Consider the following 18,927-nt stretch of genomic DNA (forward strand, 5'->3'; position numbering starts at 1 on the left):
TATGTTACATCCAAAAGTACTGGTTCCCGTTTATCCAATAGGCGCCGGAAACAGATCCAGCAGGCCGCTCCTCCCCTTCTCCGTGTGAAAAGCTCTTCCGCTGGGTGAGACGTGGCGGCTTCGGCAGGCTGAGCGCTGCAGAGCGGACAAACCCTCCCTCTCCCCCCGCGACAGAGCGAGTCCAGCTCAGCAGCGCCCACCACGTACAGCTGGATGGCAGGGACAAGCCGGAGCGAACATTTTAGGGTAAGATAGATAAAAAGCGAACGGTAATATCGTATTTCTGTAGCATTTTCAGTGAGCATCCACTTGCTGTTGGACGCTGCTGTTCCAAAGTTTGTTTACGTCGTGGTTGGTTTGCTCGCCTCCCGTTAGCTTTAAAACGGAGTTAAGTTATGAGCAGCGTTGTAGCGTCAAGGGACTCAAGGAACTGGCGAGTGAACTGTTTCTAGCAAACAGAAAGAAATGCAGCTTGTTTAGACGGGCTTTCTCGCTATTTTTATGGCGCTCTGCGTGCCAAAGCTACTAACGTGACATAGTATTTAAAACCTCTTGAAGTCACGTACTGCGCTAGTTTAGCTCCACATTGGCATGTGTACCCTGCAGTAGGGAGTTTGGCTTCCCGTTATAGCTTAATTCCTGAAACACAGTCTTGCGAGAGGCCTGGATGTATGACAGGGACGAAATACGTTCGTGAGACCAGTTTTCACTTATTTGTCTACATTTTAGTGTCGAACAGTCGCCAAAGTCCGCGCTGCAGCTGCGTAGTACGTGTGGCTCTGCTTGTGTAGTCGAGGGACGTTACATGGAGCGTTGTCCGCTCTAGCTGGTCAGTTGGATCTGTTAGCAGAGCCTTGGAAACACTACATTTTATTAATATATTTTAACTTTTTACCGAAACTGTTATTACACGTTCAAGAAATAATCTTGGTCTCACATTTTAAGGTTGAACCTATTTTTTATTTTAAAGGGCTAACAATTTTGCTGTTCTCCAGAGAACAGACATTAGTACCCCAAAGCATGGATGCCCTTCTTCGGCCTGGGTGATTCTCCTGTTTTGACACAATACTAACCTGTCGAGGGGTCAGGTCAGGTGTGTTTGAGCAGCAGTGTGGCTATACTGTGTATTGCCAAACTGTGCTGAACTTTGGCCTTGTAGGACTAAGGGTGGACACACCTGATCTGAGGTTATATGACCAACCAACTTAAGGTTTGGTACCAGGTCTGAAGGGACTGGGATGTCCAGCTGCTTCTGTAGCTCCTGAAGCTTCATGCTCTGCAGCTCAGCTCGGCTGCTTTCCATGATTTAACAAAAAAATCTAATGACATAAATAAAGCTAGCCAAACAAAACAACCTGATAAAATGAAAAGCATCTAAAACAAAAATGTGGTGATTATAAATAAAATGATCATTCTAATTAGTTACACCTTTAGCATCTGTGTGATTTTATAAAAGATGTATTTTTATGATGGGGCGACAGTCTCAGCTTCCATAGCAGTTTAAGTGGGGTTTAGCATGACTGTTGGTGCACTAATAGATTACTGGATCGTGTTTGAACTGCGCTATGGTTAATTAGGAAATGTAAATGTTGTTTTTAGGGGTGAATTTTAAGTGAATTTTTGACTACTGGTTCAAAGCCTGTAAAATTGTTTTGGTTAGACTTATTTTCCTTCCTATCATTCCTTTAATCTTACAGTGTAGTTGGTGATTTAAACAGCATGCATGGTCCTGTGCTTTTTTTTTTTTTTTTTTTTTTTTAGTTTATTGGTAGAAAACACTGTAGGTTTATGTACTGTTATGCCAACTAACTAGGTTCTGCAAGTGGTTTAATCTTTCATCAGGATGGAACTTGTTTAAAGTTGCCCAGTATTTTTACATGTCAATCTAACTGACCTTTTTTTCTTTCATATCATTTTTGTGTGTGAAGACTCCTTTCTGCCTTGCAGCACCCTACATGTTGCTCACGAGTGCTGTGCAGAGGTCTGGCCTTATGAGCACCGGACCTGGGAGGCCCGTTTGGGCGTTGGCTGCGCTCCTTGTTGGTGCTGCTTTGCTTGCTCTCACCTCCACCTCGTCTTCCAGTGGTAAGAAGACAGCTCAGACAGCGTTGACACATGCTACGGCTGCTGCTTCTGGACCAGGAGCCTGGTGCGCTGAAGAGGTCCTTGGCTTTCACACCCTCACCAAGATGTTATCCAGAGAGGGTGTAGATGTTTGGTTCTGCTCCCTTTTGGGCTCCATTGCTGTGGGTCTCAGTGGGATTTTCCCTCTCCTGGTGATCCCCATTGAGGCTGGAGCAGTCCTAAAAACTGAGGGTAAGACTCGCCTTGCTCTCTACACCAATTGTGACAGGACTGCACCACAAAGTTTAGTGGTTTGCTTGCTCTTGCTCACATTAGTTGCATCAGATGTGTCACACAAAACATAGCGTGTAGACTGTGCCTTACAACTGTAATGAACTGGACTTGTAGACATCTCATTTGGAGTGATTAGTATAAAAATGAGTCATTCACAACGTTCAGATCTTCCATTCAGTAAGATTATTCACAGGTTTCTCTGAAGTCCTTCTAATATACTGTTTGTTGCAATGCTTAAGCAATCTTCTATGAGATATTTGAAGATTCACCAGACTACAGAGGGTAATGGTTTTTATAGAAATTAAAAATGGTTCAGAAGAACCATTCACATGATTACGTTGGCATGTGATCTGAAAGAAAACCTTTCCACTGTAGTGAGTAACAGTTAGCCATATCACTTCTGACGTTCTCTTTAAATGGCCAATGGAAACCATCTCACTATAACACAGGTCACATCTTATGTATGCTTCAGTAAGTGGTCCTGAATCTATGGAATGGGCAACATGTTAAGTGTTGATGGGAGCTAAGCTATGCAGGAAAATAGATCTCTAGGCCCAGAGTTTGTGACAGTGTTTGAGCATCTTAAAACTACATAATAGGTTTTGTAACATCTGTGAGAAGCATCCGAATAATGAATGAGATGCTTATAGGTCGACAAAGAGAAACTGAAACTTGGTCACAGTGTTGTTGCTGTTAACAGAATGGTCATCTTAGTTTATGAAAGCAGATATGTTTGTTTGTTTTTTTTTTTTTTTTTTTTCTTCTTCTCCCTAAATTAAATTAACTGCTGGAGTCTAGCTTAGATGAGGGCATTCTTGGCAGAACATTGCAGTCCTGTGTTTTTGTCTGTCTGGAACTGTATGACCATGCTGCCATTTTTGTGGTTTGGTGAATCAAAATATATTCTGTGCTCTGTACAGTTTTATGTGAGAACAGCTCTAAGAAAATAATTGATTTTTTTTCTCTATTAATATGAAAGGTAATTGATGAACTGTTTAATCCATTTTTGATAAGCAGCATCACTAATGTTAACACTTACTATGCAAAGCTGTCAGTCAAAGTAATCATATTGGTCAACACAATCGACATGTTACTTCATTTGTTTTGTGTACAGTGTCTGTAGAGTGATCTTGTGGTGTTACCTTTTGCAGCCATGGATGTTGAATGATTGTTTTATAGAGCTCAAATTCTCTCCAAGCTTAGGGTCTCTTTAGTAGTGCAGGGATTCACATAGCATTTATAAATATATTTATTTTTTAAATTCCCCAAAGATATACTATCTAATCAACAAGAAGAAGAAATGAATATAGATGATATATATAAGTGAATGCATCAGGGTGTTTTATCATTTGAGTTTGAATTTTGATGTGATGTCCAGTGCCAGGAGCATGGTAGTTCGCGGACAGAAAGCTGAAGTCAGTCGGAAAATACTTGTCCTTGAGCAAGTATTTTCATACCTGTTGAGGCTTGCCTAAGTCTCTGATTGTAGTAGATCTTCATAAGAAGAATTTATTAACCACGCACCCTAGCAGCAGCGGGTATACTTTCTGAGACCCTTTTTATATTGTTTTAAGTGTTTTAGGTACTTTAGAATGCTGTTAAGTGGCATAATGCAGCAACTTTTTATTGAAGGTGCACGGAAATAGTTCTCCAGTCTTATTCCACTGAGGAAATGGCCTGAGTCAAGTGGAACATCTAAGTTTAACCTGCAGAAGCTGGAAACAGTGGGTGAATGGTTAGGGCCCTAGTAATTATGGCACGCTGGGTGTGCCCTGTGCTATAGAGCATTTAAGATGCTTAAGCTTTAAGTCATGGAATTACTTATCCTGGTGTGCCAAGAAAGAAGATGCTGTATTTACCAGGGCAGTGGTGTTTATGATGTGTACTGAACAAATACAGGACAAATAAATTCACAGTGACTGTCAGGATGGTATATTAAGAAAATGAGGGGTGGTCTTTTTACAATACTTGTCAAGTTTGAATGCCTGCTCTGATACTGATTTCAGCAGAAGTCAAATCAAAGTTTCATCAGCTGTGTGCTTAAGTTGTCTTCTTTCACTAAGCTGTTGTTAGAAGGATTTTGTCGTGATCAAAGTCTAAAGTGCATAATGATACAGTGACATGTAATGCCCGTGTTAGTGGTCTAGTATTATGATTGTCATTGTGGCTGACTGCTCTAACCAGTTCAAGCCTCTTGTAATCTTGCAAGGCAAGGTTGTGTGGAAATGTTAAGCCAAAGGATACTATTAATGGCCAAAGGCTCCTGCTCACTGTGATTCATGCTCTTTCTGCAGCTGGTTGCCAAAAGCTGAAGAAACTGCTGAGCTTTGCGATTGGTGGACTCCTCGGCGATGTCTTCCTCCATCTCTTACCAGAGGCCTGGGCTCATACATGCAGCAGCGGTAAGACATACCCTGCATTTTCTCTCCTGCTTCCCCTCTTTTAACCAGTTAACCTGTCCTCTCACTCACCTGTGTCTTTTTTTTATTTTTATTTATCTATTCGTTTGTTTGTACATTATTATTAATTCCAGTCTTTTTGTTTTTATCTTCTGTGAAGCACACCTGCTTTGTCTCCACCCAGTCATGTTTTTCAAAAGCATCTATTTATCCACCTGGTCTTTCATCTTTCATTCTCCTGGATCTCTTTAGACTTCCCCTGTTCTTAGTTATTTATTGATAAAGGGTTCATTTAATAGAATGCTTGCTATTAAGACAGAGTGAACATGTGATACTTTTGTGTGACCAATATGTATGCACAGTATTATTTGTGTTTTTTGTAAAAGACTGCTATACAAATGTCCCTTTTAGGCCTTTCATGTTTGATCGTCCTAGCAACATCAGATGTTTTGCTTGAATTTCTATAGGTGATTTGATGAATAGTGAGTGTGATGTATTATGTTATTTACTTTCATAAATAATTTTGCTCAGAATGTTGCAGACCAGTGTTTAGCCTTTCTATAGCACAGTGCTTTTAATATATTGTAAGTCATGCTGTAATTGCAGCATGTATTTATGATTGCAGTGTGGTGGTTTGTAAATATCATGCAGCCAAATGGTCCTTGCTTTTTTGGAATAAACACTTTGATGTTTCAAGTTTCAAAATATGAAAACTAAGCTGTTTTTAACTTTAGCCCCATCCATTCACATTTAAAGTTATAAGGAGTGTTTCAGATACTGGACACATGATACAGAGTAGGCAATCAGAACAGAGGTCATTCACCTATATCAGTCTTAAAGGAAGAATGAATGATGAACATCATACATGGGACCTCGGTACAAAATAAAATGCAAGGAAAATGTAGAATATTGGGCCTTTTTAATGCATTTGAGTGAGTCGAGTTCTTTTCTGTGTCTGAGCTGTGTCATGATCAGACAGATAATGTATTTCACAGAATTTCCATCTCATGTCAGCTGTTTGATCTCTGTCTGCCGGTTAGATGGGAGCCAGAAGCACTACCGTACCCAGGGGCTGTGGGTGGTTATGGGTTTGCTGTTCTTCCTGCTGTTGGAGAAGATGTTTCCTGATGAAGACAGTGCTTTAGAGAGCAAGGACATTAACCATGCCAACAATGTGAGTCTTGCATTCACATTTTATGTTTTTGGCTTTCTGCAGACACGCTTATCTATTTAAAGAAGTGCTTTGCTCTCTACTATACCAAAGCTAGCTCTCAAATCAGTCCTCAGAGACCCCTAGAGGGTCTACATTTTTTTGCTCCAGTCCAGTAGTGCCTAGGGATAGAGCAAAAATCTGGGCCATCTAGGTTTGAGAACCACTGCCTTCAGTGCTGTCCAAAAATGTTAGGCCACTTGACCGGATTGGTTAAACCAATTTATCTGACGTTAAGTGAGATTTTTGCTTGAGGGGGAAAAAAAAACACACAGTTAAAGTGACAAACTTCTTGTTTAAAAAAAAAAAAAAAACATGGGCTTGACTCCATTTGAGAAAAGAACTGAGAGACAAATGAAATACTTAGCCAAATACAAAGGTCCGTGTCTGCAGGGGAAAATGTACAGTTGAGAAGGACTAGGCAATGCACTTTAGGTTTCGTTTTTACACCTGCACTAACAATTTCTAATCCTGTCCTGTTAATTCGCACTTAAGATTAAAATAAAACTGCATATGAAATGGTTAATTAGCATTTAGCATTAGACATAAGAGTGCAGCAAGTAATATCTTAATCCCATAGCCTATCTTCCCAAACACATAAGCTTTCTGATGTTTGGCATGTGCTGTTCTTCACTATTTAACAACACAAAAGCAATAACCTGAGCAATTAACAGGAGCCATGTTTTGTGCTTGGTGGGAAATTCATATCAGTTTTTCCTTTTCACCTATAGTACAGCGCTGCATGGCAGCATTCTACATTTTTTATTTATTTATTTTAATAACACTGCATTTTTCTGCTTCAGTAAAGATTACAGTAAATTTTAGCTTCTTTGAAACAAACTAAAGGAATAATTCCAGGCTATATTAACCCTGTGCTAACTGTCTAAAGTAAAAAATACTAAAGTACAGAATCACTCATGTTCACTTGTTGATTTGAACTAATTCAAATCAAGTTGATATATGAAAACATGTGAAATGACAGCACAAAGCTAGTTCCCTGCTGGTGATATTGGTTGTAAACCAAAATAATGGCTAAATTAAATGTTTCGATACATCTTCTGCTCTTTCTTTAGATGAAGATTGAATAGTACTTTAATGCTGTTATTGTGAGTTCATATCTGCACTTCTATGCTTTAGGTGTACATACCACCACAGTGAGCACAGTGTGTATTTGTGCTGAGAAATTTCAATACTGGGCCTCATGGTGGCACTATATCTTTACAGAGCAACAGCATCATGAACTCAAATTTCAGTGCTATGGTTTGATTTATTTTGATACTAGTCATAATTATGAAAAAAATACACAGTAAGCAAATGTGAGAAGAACTTTTTTTTATTATTTCCCCATCCTCCAAAACTTCATTACAATAACACCCATTCTAAACATTCCAAAATAAGTGTGGTTGAATTGCGTTCAGATTAGTTTTGATGCATCAGTGCATGTTTACAGGCATCTACAGGAATAAAGCAATCAGAGAAGCACAGCCCTCAACATCTGTATTTGTAGTTACAAAATTTCTTTCCTCTCTCATGTCAGCCATGTTCAAACCTCCAAGTAAGAGAGCAGGAGAGGTGCCTTTAATAATTAACACTACAGGTGTTTTTGTGAAGCTCTTTAAGCAAGTGCTTCTCATGTATGAGGTTCATCTACAAACCCAAAAGATCTTTCTCAGTGTTTAAAGGCTACAGAGAACTGCTTTTACTTCTGCTTTACTTTCAAGATGTTGCATCAGACCTGGGTCAATACCCACCTTGCTGTACATCTCCTGCAGTGCTCTGAAAAAAATGGGAGCTGAAAGCCTTCAGCGTTTTTTTTTTTTTTTTTTTGTTTTTTTTTACCTTAAATATATGTTGTCCTACAGAAGCATGTTTTATATCTTTGAGTGTCTAGTATGTTTGGCATGTTTTTTACAGAGTTTCTATGTTTGGTCTGCAGGGCTAGACAGGACTGTATCTTTCCTCACCAGACATTGAAATATCAAAGTATTACACCCTCCTGCTCTCTCGTATTTGTTCACTCTGCTTTGCTCATGCATTCCCCTGCACTCTCGCGCGCTCTCGCTCTCTCGCGCGCACTCTCTCTCTCTCGTGCGCTCTCTCGCGCTCTCGCTCTTGCTCTCGCTCTTGCTCTGGCTCTCGCTCTCATGCTCCCTCACCCCCCCCAAATACCTTGTCTTGTGTCTCCAGTGAGATGCCTTTTTCATGTTGGCTTTAGGTTGGGTATTAGGGCAGAATAATAAGGATGCAAGGCTGTATTGCCTGCAGCAAGAGAAATGGATTGGGAGATCACTCACTCACTCTCTACTGCAGTCTCCCTGTAGCCCTCATGCTCCATCTTTGGATTTGTAGTGCCTGACTTAGACAGATATTTTGCCAAAATCTATCACATTTTAACTAATGTTGTGAATGCAATTTTAATTATTTTCTGTTTTCTATTAATTTATTTATTTACCTTTTTTTGGGCTAAGAAGGCCTTTTTTGGTTAACGTAGGCTGTAATTTAAAAAAAATTGTCATTCTTTTGATGTGAAAATTGTGTTCTTTTAAAGTGCAATTTTGATATAAAAACAATTTTTTTCAGCCCTAGGCCTGACCGACAGAAACTGATTCACATTCTGGATGAACCTTAACAGCTTTTGAACATGGCTCTTCTCATTTTTAATGCTTAGTTGATATCCTTGCGTTTTGCTTTCCACCCGGTCATAAGTGATTATATTTTTCTTAAAATACAGATTTTATATTAAATTTATATGTAGTATCCATGCATTCAGTATTTATTTTTGCCACTGTCAAAAAAAATGCATCTCCCTATTGGTGCCCTTTTTCCAACAGACCGCAGAAACATAAATTGTAAAATGTAAATCTTTACTTTTTAATGTAGGTTAATATAAAGACTTGTTATTTCAAACCATTTGTAATGGTCCATTCTTCATTGTATTTTCACACAATGGAAAGAGCAGCTGTCGAACTCAAATGTCCAAAAATAAAACCTGCAAAAAATTGAAGTACTTGTGTTTAATTGGACAGTGACGATATACCTGCTTCAGCAGCACAGTGGCCGTGTGTGCCTGTATGAGACCTGTGAAGGAGATTGACGTTTTGGCCTGGGTGTGATGGAGGCTATAAATAGAGTCTAACAGGAAGCAGCTGCAACCAGCCCTCCACCAGCAGACAGAAAGGCCACTGAACTAAAGTCGGCCACACAGTTCAGCAGACACAGCTGAGAGAATAGAGCCGGAGCAGAGAGGAAGCATCTAATTCTGCTCTTCTACAGAGCCAAAGAATTCCACAGCTGCTTAAAGTCTCAGAGAGCATGTCGGGGTCATCAAGCAAATCTCTGATTTACAGAGTTAAAAACTATCAGAATCAGTATTTTATTCACATAGTATAGATTTAAAAAGAAAAATAGAAATAGCTGATAATGTCAAGAATAGAGGCAAGACTAAGACTAATATTAAAGAAAGTTTTTACATTATAGATGCAGTAATAATCAAATAAAAATAATAATAAAGACGGTCTACCCTGATTAACACAGGAGTGTGTTGTATGTGATTAGGTGGCTGCTTTTGATTTAAAATATACTTCACTTTCACAGGGGGAAAAATGCCTTACATTTGACAAATCTCCTCAAAATGTTACTAGACCTCTTCACTCCAGCATCAGGACAAGACCTTATAGGCTGAGACCGGACTGATGACCAGACGTTATATCACTAGATAATATATGCAGTGCTCAATATGTACAGGACATATGCATATACAATACGTATGTTGTTGCATACACAGAGCTCTGTTTGTTTCTGCAAAATGTAAGGTGTTTTTTTTTTTTTTTTTTTTTTTCTCTCCAACGTTTTATCATTGACATCTACCAGACAGAGGCATCTTTTCTAAACAACAGTGAAAAATAAAAGCTGTTAGATGATCACACTTTTACTGGTATGCACAAGGGTGACTAATTGAAAAGGTTCTTTCTTAAAAGTCTGGTCTTAATTGAGCTTGTAACATCTTTCATGTTGTATTTTCAGGGCAAAGTCTGCCCTCAGGCAGGACTAAAAGAATTAAGTTAAATTCATGAAAGAATCTGTCACGTTGCCTGACATGGCAGGAGTGTCTCATGTTCCCTTTACCCTGCCCTAGATTTTAGCAGTTTTTGATTTCAAATGCAAGAGGAAATGTCTTTTTGGCTTATGATGCCTGGAAATGTGTCTTCCCCCCCCCCCCCCCTTCTTTTAGTGTTGGAATTTCCAGTGTCAGTGCAACTTCTTATTTTTTCTTTATCTGTCATTTATTTCATCTTTTTCCTCTCTCTCGGTCTTGCAGCCCTCCTCTGTGGATCTCCGAAGTGACGGTTTTATGTCTTCCCAAATAAACGGCATCTTCTCCAACAATTCCAACTCCAAGCCAAAGGCTGACATCAGCTCTCTCCCTGGGACTGAGAAGATCAAGGTGAGTTGGAACATGCGATTAATGGTGACTAATAGGGCCCGACTGCCAAATATTTAGTCAGGCATCTTTTTTTTTTTTTTTTTTTTTTTTTTTTTTTTTGGGAGGGGACATTAGACTTTTCACATGATCGCTGTGGGAAGAAAGCAATGTTCTTAATCTAGAGATTCAAAATGCTCTGATTTCATGCCTCCAGCCCAGCAAAAATGTTTCAGAAGGTATTGTTTGAAGTGTATGTGTATTTTCCCTCAAAATTAAGTTTCTATTCAAATTGCATAGTGCATCCTACAGTAAATGCCAAATATGTTGTGGTATGACATAGTATGACACGATAAAATGCTCTTTAATTTTGCATCAGTAAAGTTTCATGAACTCATGCTTTCTCTACACTAAACAGATTTTTCAGAACCTGGATATAGAATGGGAATGCTGGATTGTTTTTGTTCTGTTTTTTTTTTTTTTTATTATACTGAATGGTTATCTTGATACAGAGGCATTTTTCTGTTGAATAGAATTAAGGATGGGCAATATTACTGTTCATCATTATCATGATAAATCGTAGCACTTTGTCATATTACACTTTTCCGAGCATATTGTGGCTATTGTCAGCACTGACCCAACTGTGATCAGCTTTTCTTTAGGAAGGGTGATCAGTCTAGTTTAATAGGATTAGGTGCAGTGCAGTATCTGAAACATTGAATAATAGTCATTCTGTCTAGTTTTTGATTTTATATATATATATATATATCTTTATATATCTTTATATATATATATATATATATCTTTTTTTTTTTTTTTTTTTTCATAGCATTTTTACTGGTTCTTTTTTGTGATACTGGTATAGAAGAAATCAAGTATAGTGGCAGTTTGTCATTTCGATGTACGTGATTTTTGGATTTTCCAATTAATCCTGTAAAATGTTTTCCTCCAGACAAGTGGCTACCTGAACCTTCTCGCCAACTGCATCGATAACTTCACCCACGGCCTGGCAGTGGCAGGGAGCTTTCTAGTCAGCAGGAAGGTAGGAGAACGCAGAGATTAGAAACACGCTGAGACACATTTGGACTCATTAGTACTTACTTTGAGCTGGTAGAACAAATTGGATCCACTCTAATTAAACAGCCCCCACCATGTTCCTCCGTTATCGGTGCTGAGGCTGACAGCAGGGGGTTGGCTTCACAGTCCAGCTGCATCATTCCTTCTCAAAATTGCAGTTGGTTGCATTTGTTTTACAGTAAAGTAAAATGACGGCTCAGTCAACAAATTCACTCATAGGTTTCCCAGCCATGTCAGTAAACCACACACCAGACATGTCTGTGAGGCTGTGCTGCATAATTCAGCTCTTGAGTTACTTCTCTGTGTGTTGTGATGCTTTCTAGTGAATTATACAGAGTAGCATCTAGTTCAGCATGCACACTGGCAGATTTAGTGTCTTTTTGGGGCATGTAGAGGTTTGGCCTTCTTTAATTGTTGGTCATGTTAGAGAGACTAAAGCCTTGTTCACACTACCAGCCCAAATCTAATTTTTGGTGTATCCAGATTGATTTAATAGTCTGGACAATAAAAATAAAATAAAATAAATAATAAAATAAAAATAATCCACAAAATTTGTGCAGTTCAGATCCAAATCGCTTTTGGAAATGATGTGAAGTGCCATTCCAATCGTATTTATAGACAGTCCATGACTGAGGTGTCCTTGAGCAAGACACCTAACTCCCAACTGCTCCCCGGGCGCCGTGGATAGGGCTGCCCACCGCTCCGGGCAAGTGTGCTCACTGCCCCCTTGTGTGTGGGTGTGTGGTGTTTCACTTCACGGATGGGTTAAATGCGGAGGTGGAATTTCCCCGGTTGTGGGATCAAAAAAGTATCACTATTTATTTACTATGTCTCAGTCTGGATGCTCTGGCCACTTAAATTGGATTTCACAGTGTCTTGCATCACTGGCAAATTGACAGACAAAGACATTGTCAATCCACACTGATGGGGGTGCTGAGATTCAAGAAGAGTCTGCTTATGCCAGAATTTTGAAGAGTTTGCAGGCCATGATGAACCTCCATCTTTTTTGCTTCTGTACTTGAAATCCATGTTAGCAGTGTTGCTACGTAGTTGCCAGTTGTCATCATCACAGCGACCCCTGCAACTAGGTTGGTCATGTCTGGACACAAATCTGATCTGATCACCACTTATATTGTTTCCATTGTTTCTCACAATGTATGTAGTTGTTGAAAAGTGGAAACTACATTTACTCTGTGGAATTGATATTTATGTTCATGTGGAGCTGGTGTTGTGATGAAACAAATATTCACACTGTTTGAATGGCACAAGTGTTTCTCATTTTAATTACCATTACAGCGAATTGTAAAGTCTTTGGTTTTGACACTGTTGTAGGTCTGTTTACTATTTGTTATTTTTGGCAGTTTTTGGTTCCAAAACTGAAAGTGCCATTTATTTAAACCATTTTTGGTGGCTGAATTTTCAGTGCGTCATTAGACAATGTAGAGACAAACATTTTCTTGAGCATGCCCTTAATGCTGCTTATTAATTTCTGAATATTTTGTTGTTTTATGTAATGCTTGAACTCCTACAATACAGAATGTCATGGTGTGCTAATTGTGTGCCATAGTATGTGGTGGTCACGTTTCCTGAGAATGTTGGCAGGTTATGTAGGATGCATTGCATGTACTGCTATTAGAGGAGTTCTATGTTTATAGGAGATTATTTAGAGTAGGAGATTACTGTAAAAGGGTGCTGTGTTCTGTGTGTTATACTGTGTAGTATTAATAGTATGGCAGCATTTTGTCTTATTGGAGTACGAAAGGTCCAGGTGGAGAAGCATAAGGCTCCCAGCATGTCTGCTGTTGGAGTACACGAGAGGAAATAAACTGGATGCAGCACAGAAATATACACACATACTTGCTCTCATCCATTTGTATACTGGATTGTGCACACTGAACATCCTGAAAGAGGGCAATTCATGTTCTAACCAATATATTTTTATTTATTTATTTTTTTTACACAAAAGATGCTGGCAGTTCTGCCTTCCAGTTGCATAGAAACAAGTAGATTTGAGTGTCCGGAATGAAGTACAAACCTCCATGTACGATTTATGAAACTGTCATTCAATATCTAATCAGCTTTAGCTGCATGGAAATGAGCACTTGTGCTGTACTCCCTTAATTACAAATGAGATGCCCTAATTTACCCTCATATGCATACAGTTTACACAAAGCATCAGCATATCCTATTTTTTTTCTGACTTGAGCCTTGAACGCTGAAGAGCGTTATAGTGTGTCAGAATGTTAGTTGTGGTTGTGTTGTTGTGCACATACCTCATTGGTTGAACTCCTCACAGTCACCATATTATTAGGTTTAAATTTAGGGTAAGATTTATTGATGACATGGGCTGTAATAAAAAGAACAACCTCATTTAAATTGTGATGTCAATATCAGAACAATTAATCTTTCAGGCCTGCTCAGAAAGCTCATGACCCATTGGTTGTCCTTCATTTGAAAAAGGTTTAGCTACTTACAATGTTCTTTAATGTGCAGACACAGCATTGGGTTTCTCTAGTCTGCCATAATTGTATGCCTGGTTTACTATTCAAATTGAAATACCTACCATTTTTATACAACGCTTCACATGTGTAATTATTTTTATTTATATATTTGTTGAGCTTGATTTTTGTTACTAATGATGTTGAAGATGTTCAAACTTAATCACTTTCCATTTTTGTACTGTGGTTCTTGGGTGCAGAGTTATTTATTGTCAATTTTTTTATTGCTATGTATAATTTTCTTGATAATGATTTGGATGTTTTAACTGCAACACTCAATCTTTAGTAATGTCAAGATATTCCCAGACATGCATTTTGATCAGACATAAGTTTGATCATATAGTTCCACTAAAGATTAAAAAAAAAAAATCTAAGATTACCGTAGTGAATTTTAGATTTCACCATGTCTTTGGTAAGTAATGGTACAAAACATTTTAAATTAAATATTCTACTCAAGGCCTCTATTTCCATCTCCCTCGCTTGCATCCTTTCTTTGTTGTGGTTGATGTGGTTGTGGTAATGAATCCTTTTGTCTCTTGCTAAAACAGGTTGGCTTTCTGACCACTTTTGCCATCTTACTGCATGAAATTCCCCATGAGGTGAGTCTTCACTGTCTATATCAAATGCATTTGAAGTGTAGGGTCAAGTACTCAAAGCCCAGAGTTGCTGTGTGTCAGTGCACTTCGTTACACATAATCAATATAAATTGAATTACAACAAATGTGAATGATTAGGCACTCCAGCTACATAAATGTCATGGTGGTGTTCTCTGAACAACCAAACCCTGACATTGTTAATGTCTGCTCATAGATGTTGCTAAGTAGTTTCTAATGCCTTGCTGAGTAGGTTGTTGAAGTTTAGAGACCTCAGTGTACTGAAGATAAAATGATGTGTATGTGTCTGTGTGTAAAGGTAGGAGATTTCGCCATTTTGCTGCGCGCAGGGTTCGACCGTTGGAGTGCCGCCCGCATGCAGTTATCAACAGCATTGGGAGGAGTCCTGGGGGCATGTTTTGCCCTGTCTGCACAGTCACAGCAAGGAGCAGGTGATGGACCATGTCCACACAACATTCCAAAATTCCAGTTTATAGATTTTTATCACTTAATTTATTTAAAATTGTAATAATGATATTATCAGTAATGCACTCACGCTTAGTGCATTACTCACTTATCACTTTCAACATTCTGATATGTTTAAAGCCTCACACGTCTTTTTATTTATTTTTTTATTTATTTATTTTTCTTCCTCTCTTTACTCCTGCAGAAAATGCCACAGCATGGATCCTGCCTTTCAGTTCTGGAGGTTTCCTCTACATCGCCTTGGTCAATGTGGTGCCTGACCTGTTGGATGAGACGAACCCCAGGTATTTATCCCATCTGGAATCTTTCACGTTAAAAGGGAATTTTTTTTTTTTTTTTTTTTTGTTAATTTAATTTCTGCATACTTCAATTGTTGACATGCCAGCAGTCATTCAGAGTGGTTTGATGTAGAATGCTTAATTTTAGAGAACTCCGATTTCTTTACAGTGGTGGTGATGGGAACCAGGGCTTGCAAGGTCTGCAACTCAAAAATGGCTCTTTTCAAATATGGGACATTTTCTTTGGGTACAGTTTTGCTGTCCAGTTGCTAGAGTAATTTAAATGCTTATCGCAAAACTAACATAAAACAATGCCTCAGGCACCAGACAGTGTATTCCTAACAATATTGTGTAATATCTTTCTGTGAGGGGAACTTTTAGGTGTTAAACTCTTCAGACATGTGCTTACCATCACCACAACTGTGAACAGTTATGATGGCAGGTTTCTCGAGAACATCTTTAGGAGCATTTTGGCTAAAATTTCAAGCTTCAAGATGCTTTCTGCTACTGTTTTAGCTATGCAACTTTTTGTTAGGTTCTTTTGTATACAATAGTGTCATAGGTTGTCAGAAACCACATAAGCAATCTATTTTAAATGATTTGGTACAATTTGAGGTTTTTTTTTTGTTTTTTTTTTTTATTAATTAATTGCTGAGCTTCTAAGCTTCCATTACTTTTTAGCTTTGTAGCCTAATGCTAATGCAAACTAAACTGAGGATGCTTCATCCATTAAATTCTTGTCTAACATCAGTTTCACCTGTTTTTGCATTATTAAAATAGAAATAATGTTTCATCATGTCTGACAGTATTACAAGTAGTAGAAGCTGCATAGGCTGTTTAGTTGTCTTACGTACCTTTCTGTCTGATCTCCTCAGACATTCGTTGCTGCAGATCCTGTTACTCTTTTGTGGAGTAGGAGTTATGGCCCTGCTTTCTACAATAACAGACTAAATGATGGAATTCCTTCCTCTTCTTACTGACTTTCCGAATGGAAGATCACAGTCTAAAGGCCAGGAGGACTGATGGACAATACACTCCACTATTTAAGCTTTAAAGAGACTGAATTTGAGACTGACCCAAAGGAATGACCAGGTGTGTGTATGGATGTATGTATGGATGTATGGATGTAACTTCCTTGTTTTGGACCTATAAATAGGCACTTTTGAAGCAAAATTCTAGGTGATGATAAGCAACCGTTCAAATGGTGTAAAAGGAGGGTGCTAATAAGACCGCTGTGTACTGGGCTAAACAATTCATCCAGTTGAACTGTTCTTTTTATATCAGGCATTTATTAATGGCCATTGCTCAGAGACTAAATGTTTTGCTCATTAGAATCTGTACACCATTGGACATTGAACAAGGTGTAGGATAAAACATGTTAACAGCTGTGAGGAACTAATACATTTAAATCAGTCAAGTAGCTAGCTAAACATTGCATGAGTTGTGTATCACCTCTGTGTGGTAGCAGTACACATAACTTTAGTAGACTTGTAAACCTGCATTAGTAATTTACTTACACTCCACCCACAAATGCATTATGTAGCGGCTGCTGTGAGGTTGAGCACACTTTACAGAATGTCTGCAGAAATCAATTAATTGGAAACTGTTAGTGTTTTACTGCATACCATTGTTTTCAGTTTATACGGGCACAGTACTGAGCTAGACTATGTTCATGTAGCTTGTAGAAATTACATTTTCCACCATGACAATATTAAACTTCACAACAGTGTGTGACCCTTTAGGCACATTTAAAATATAATTTGGAATTGATAACTCTGCCATCTCAGGTTAATAATATTTTTGTCAGCGTTCTCTAAAGCTTATCCAGCTTTGCAACAGTTGCTATGAAAGAACACCTTAGTGGGAGGAGCATGGATAGGTCAGTTGAACTGGCAATATTTATCTCCTAAATGTGCATTTACCCTAGATGCTTTGGCAGTTTACTAACTACAGTGGTACTAAGGAGGCAGGGTCAGTATGGTTCAAGCTGCTTTCTCATAATCTCACACTAAAGCATGCTTGATTTTAATGAGCAGTCTCAAGTATTTGTGATTTAAGACCAATGGTCCAGCAGCACATGCACATATTAAACCACAGGCATACTGTATCGGTAGATTCATTAACCTGACTATGAACTCCTGTTCATGTTCATGTTCATAACAGGTGCACTTTTTCTTTTCTAGTATTATTCCACTACTTTAAATCATGCATCTTTTTTTTATTCCATGCTGCTTTACTTTTAGCACAGTGTTGTTTCAGAAATGTAGTCACTTTTTTTATTATACTCCACTACACCACTTCTCTGTGGTCTGAATAGATCAATGCAGTTGCATCAGTACTTACAGTATTAGCAGCTTTATACTTTAGAACTGTGGTTGTCCTTACTGTGCATTGTCCTCCTTTTCTTTCTTTTGTAGCCTTTATATTCCAGTCTTATCTGATGCAGACAGAACATGGATCACAATCCTCTGTCCCTGTCCACCTAAAAAAAAAGACATGGCCTTTTATTTAAGCCCAGTGCCATATTGTACAATCTCAGTAAGTAAGAAAAAAAGCAGGAAGAGCCAGCACACTGTAAAATGCAATGTTACTGAAAAGAATGTTCTGAAGATGTCAGTCATCAGGTCAAAGCAAGTTTGCATAAGTGTATATATTTTAAAAAGAGATATTTATTATATAGACAAGGTCATGTGTGAAGAGGAAAGTTTAACTTTTACATTTTAGGACACTCCCGACATGTTATTGAAATAAAAGTGTTACGTGTTTGTATTTTTTTTGATAATATACTTTGCAAAAATAACCAACTTTGTGTCTTTTTCTTCTTTTTTTTGGTATTTTGAAGTTCCTCCATTTAGACCTTCACTTGAGAAAAAGTACAAAAGTATTTGCCTTCAAATGTACTTAAGTATCGAAAATAAAAGGACAAAGATTAATTATGGCTCTAATGTCCTATTATAATTTTGGTAACAAGACTCTTGCTTCATTAACTCAATTTAGGTGAAAATACTCCAGTCACTCTTGTAACATCAATCTTTTAATAGACTGTCATTACTGAGTCTGTCAGTGATAATAAGCACAAAACACTGAAGGCAAACAATTTCCATTATGTTGAACCAAGTGGCCATGACAACTTTTTACAAACAAGCAAAGATTTATTTACATTTAGTTACAAGTTTAAGTTGAATAAAAACATGATTTAAACACAGGTTCACAAATGTGTTTTCTTTTAATATATTGCATCTGTAGGTCTCTATTCATAAACATGAACTAGAAAAAACTTATTTACTATAACATGTAAGGTTTTTGTATAAATTCAGAAAAATTGCACTGCACTCGTTGAATCGTATGCTTGCATTGGGTCAGTATGTCCAACAGGTCAAAACAACCTCAAAGCGGAGTGCGTAATGTGCCCTGATTGCTGTTCTTGCTTCACGCTTCTGTTTTGACATGTTACATTTTTATGCACACATAAACCAAAAGGAAAGACAGATTTCGCATAGTGTACTGGACTAAAAAGGAAGATAGTTGACTTTGAAATGTAGGAGAGAAAGTAAAAAGTCGCCCAAAACAGAAAAACTTCAGTAAAGTACAGATACACAAGCTACTTA

At 38.1% G+C, this 18,927-nt stretch overlaps 1 protein-coding gene across 2 annotated transcripts; it reads left to right on the top strand.

The window, feature by feature from the left end:
• Nucleotides 1-87: 87 nt before the first annotated feature.
• slc39a13 (solute carrier family 39 member 13) lies at nucleotides 88-18,120 on the top strand. 2 transcript variants are annotated; one of them, XM_037534723.1, is made up of 10 exons: nucleotides 88-246; nucleotides 1,929-2,316; nucleotides 4,653-4,760; nucleotides 5,798-5,931; nucleotides 10,286-10,411; nucleotides 11,340-11,429; nucleotides 14,511-14,561; nucleotides 14,875-15,007; nucleotides 15,226-15,325; nucleotides 16,195-18,120. In XM_037534723.1, exons 1-10 carry the CDS (start codon nucleotides 214-216, stop codon nucleotides 16,268-16,270), a joined length of 1,239 nt encoding a protein of 412 aa, XP_037390620.1. In that variant the 5' UTR covers nucleotides 88-213; the 3' UTR covers nucleotides 16,271-18,120. The 2 variants fall into 2 exon arrangements, with proteins under 2 accessions (XP_037390620.1, XP_037390621.1); XM_037534724.1 differs by having other exon boundaries at nucleotides 105-246; nucleotides 1,948-2,316.
• The last annotated feature ends 807 nt before the right edge of the window (nucleotides 18,121-18,927 follow it).

This window comes from Pygocentrus nattereri, chromosome 25 (genome assembly GCF_015220715.1).
Source record: "Pygocentrus nattereri isolate fPygNat1 chromosome 25, fPygNat1.pri, whole genome shotgun sequence".
Taxonomy (NCBI): Eukaryota; Metazoa; Chordata; class Actinopteri; order Characiformes; family Serrasalmidae; genus Pygocentrus; species Pygocentrus nattereri.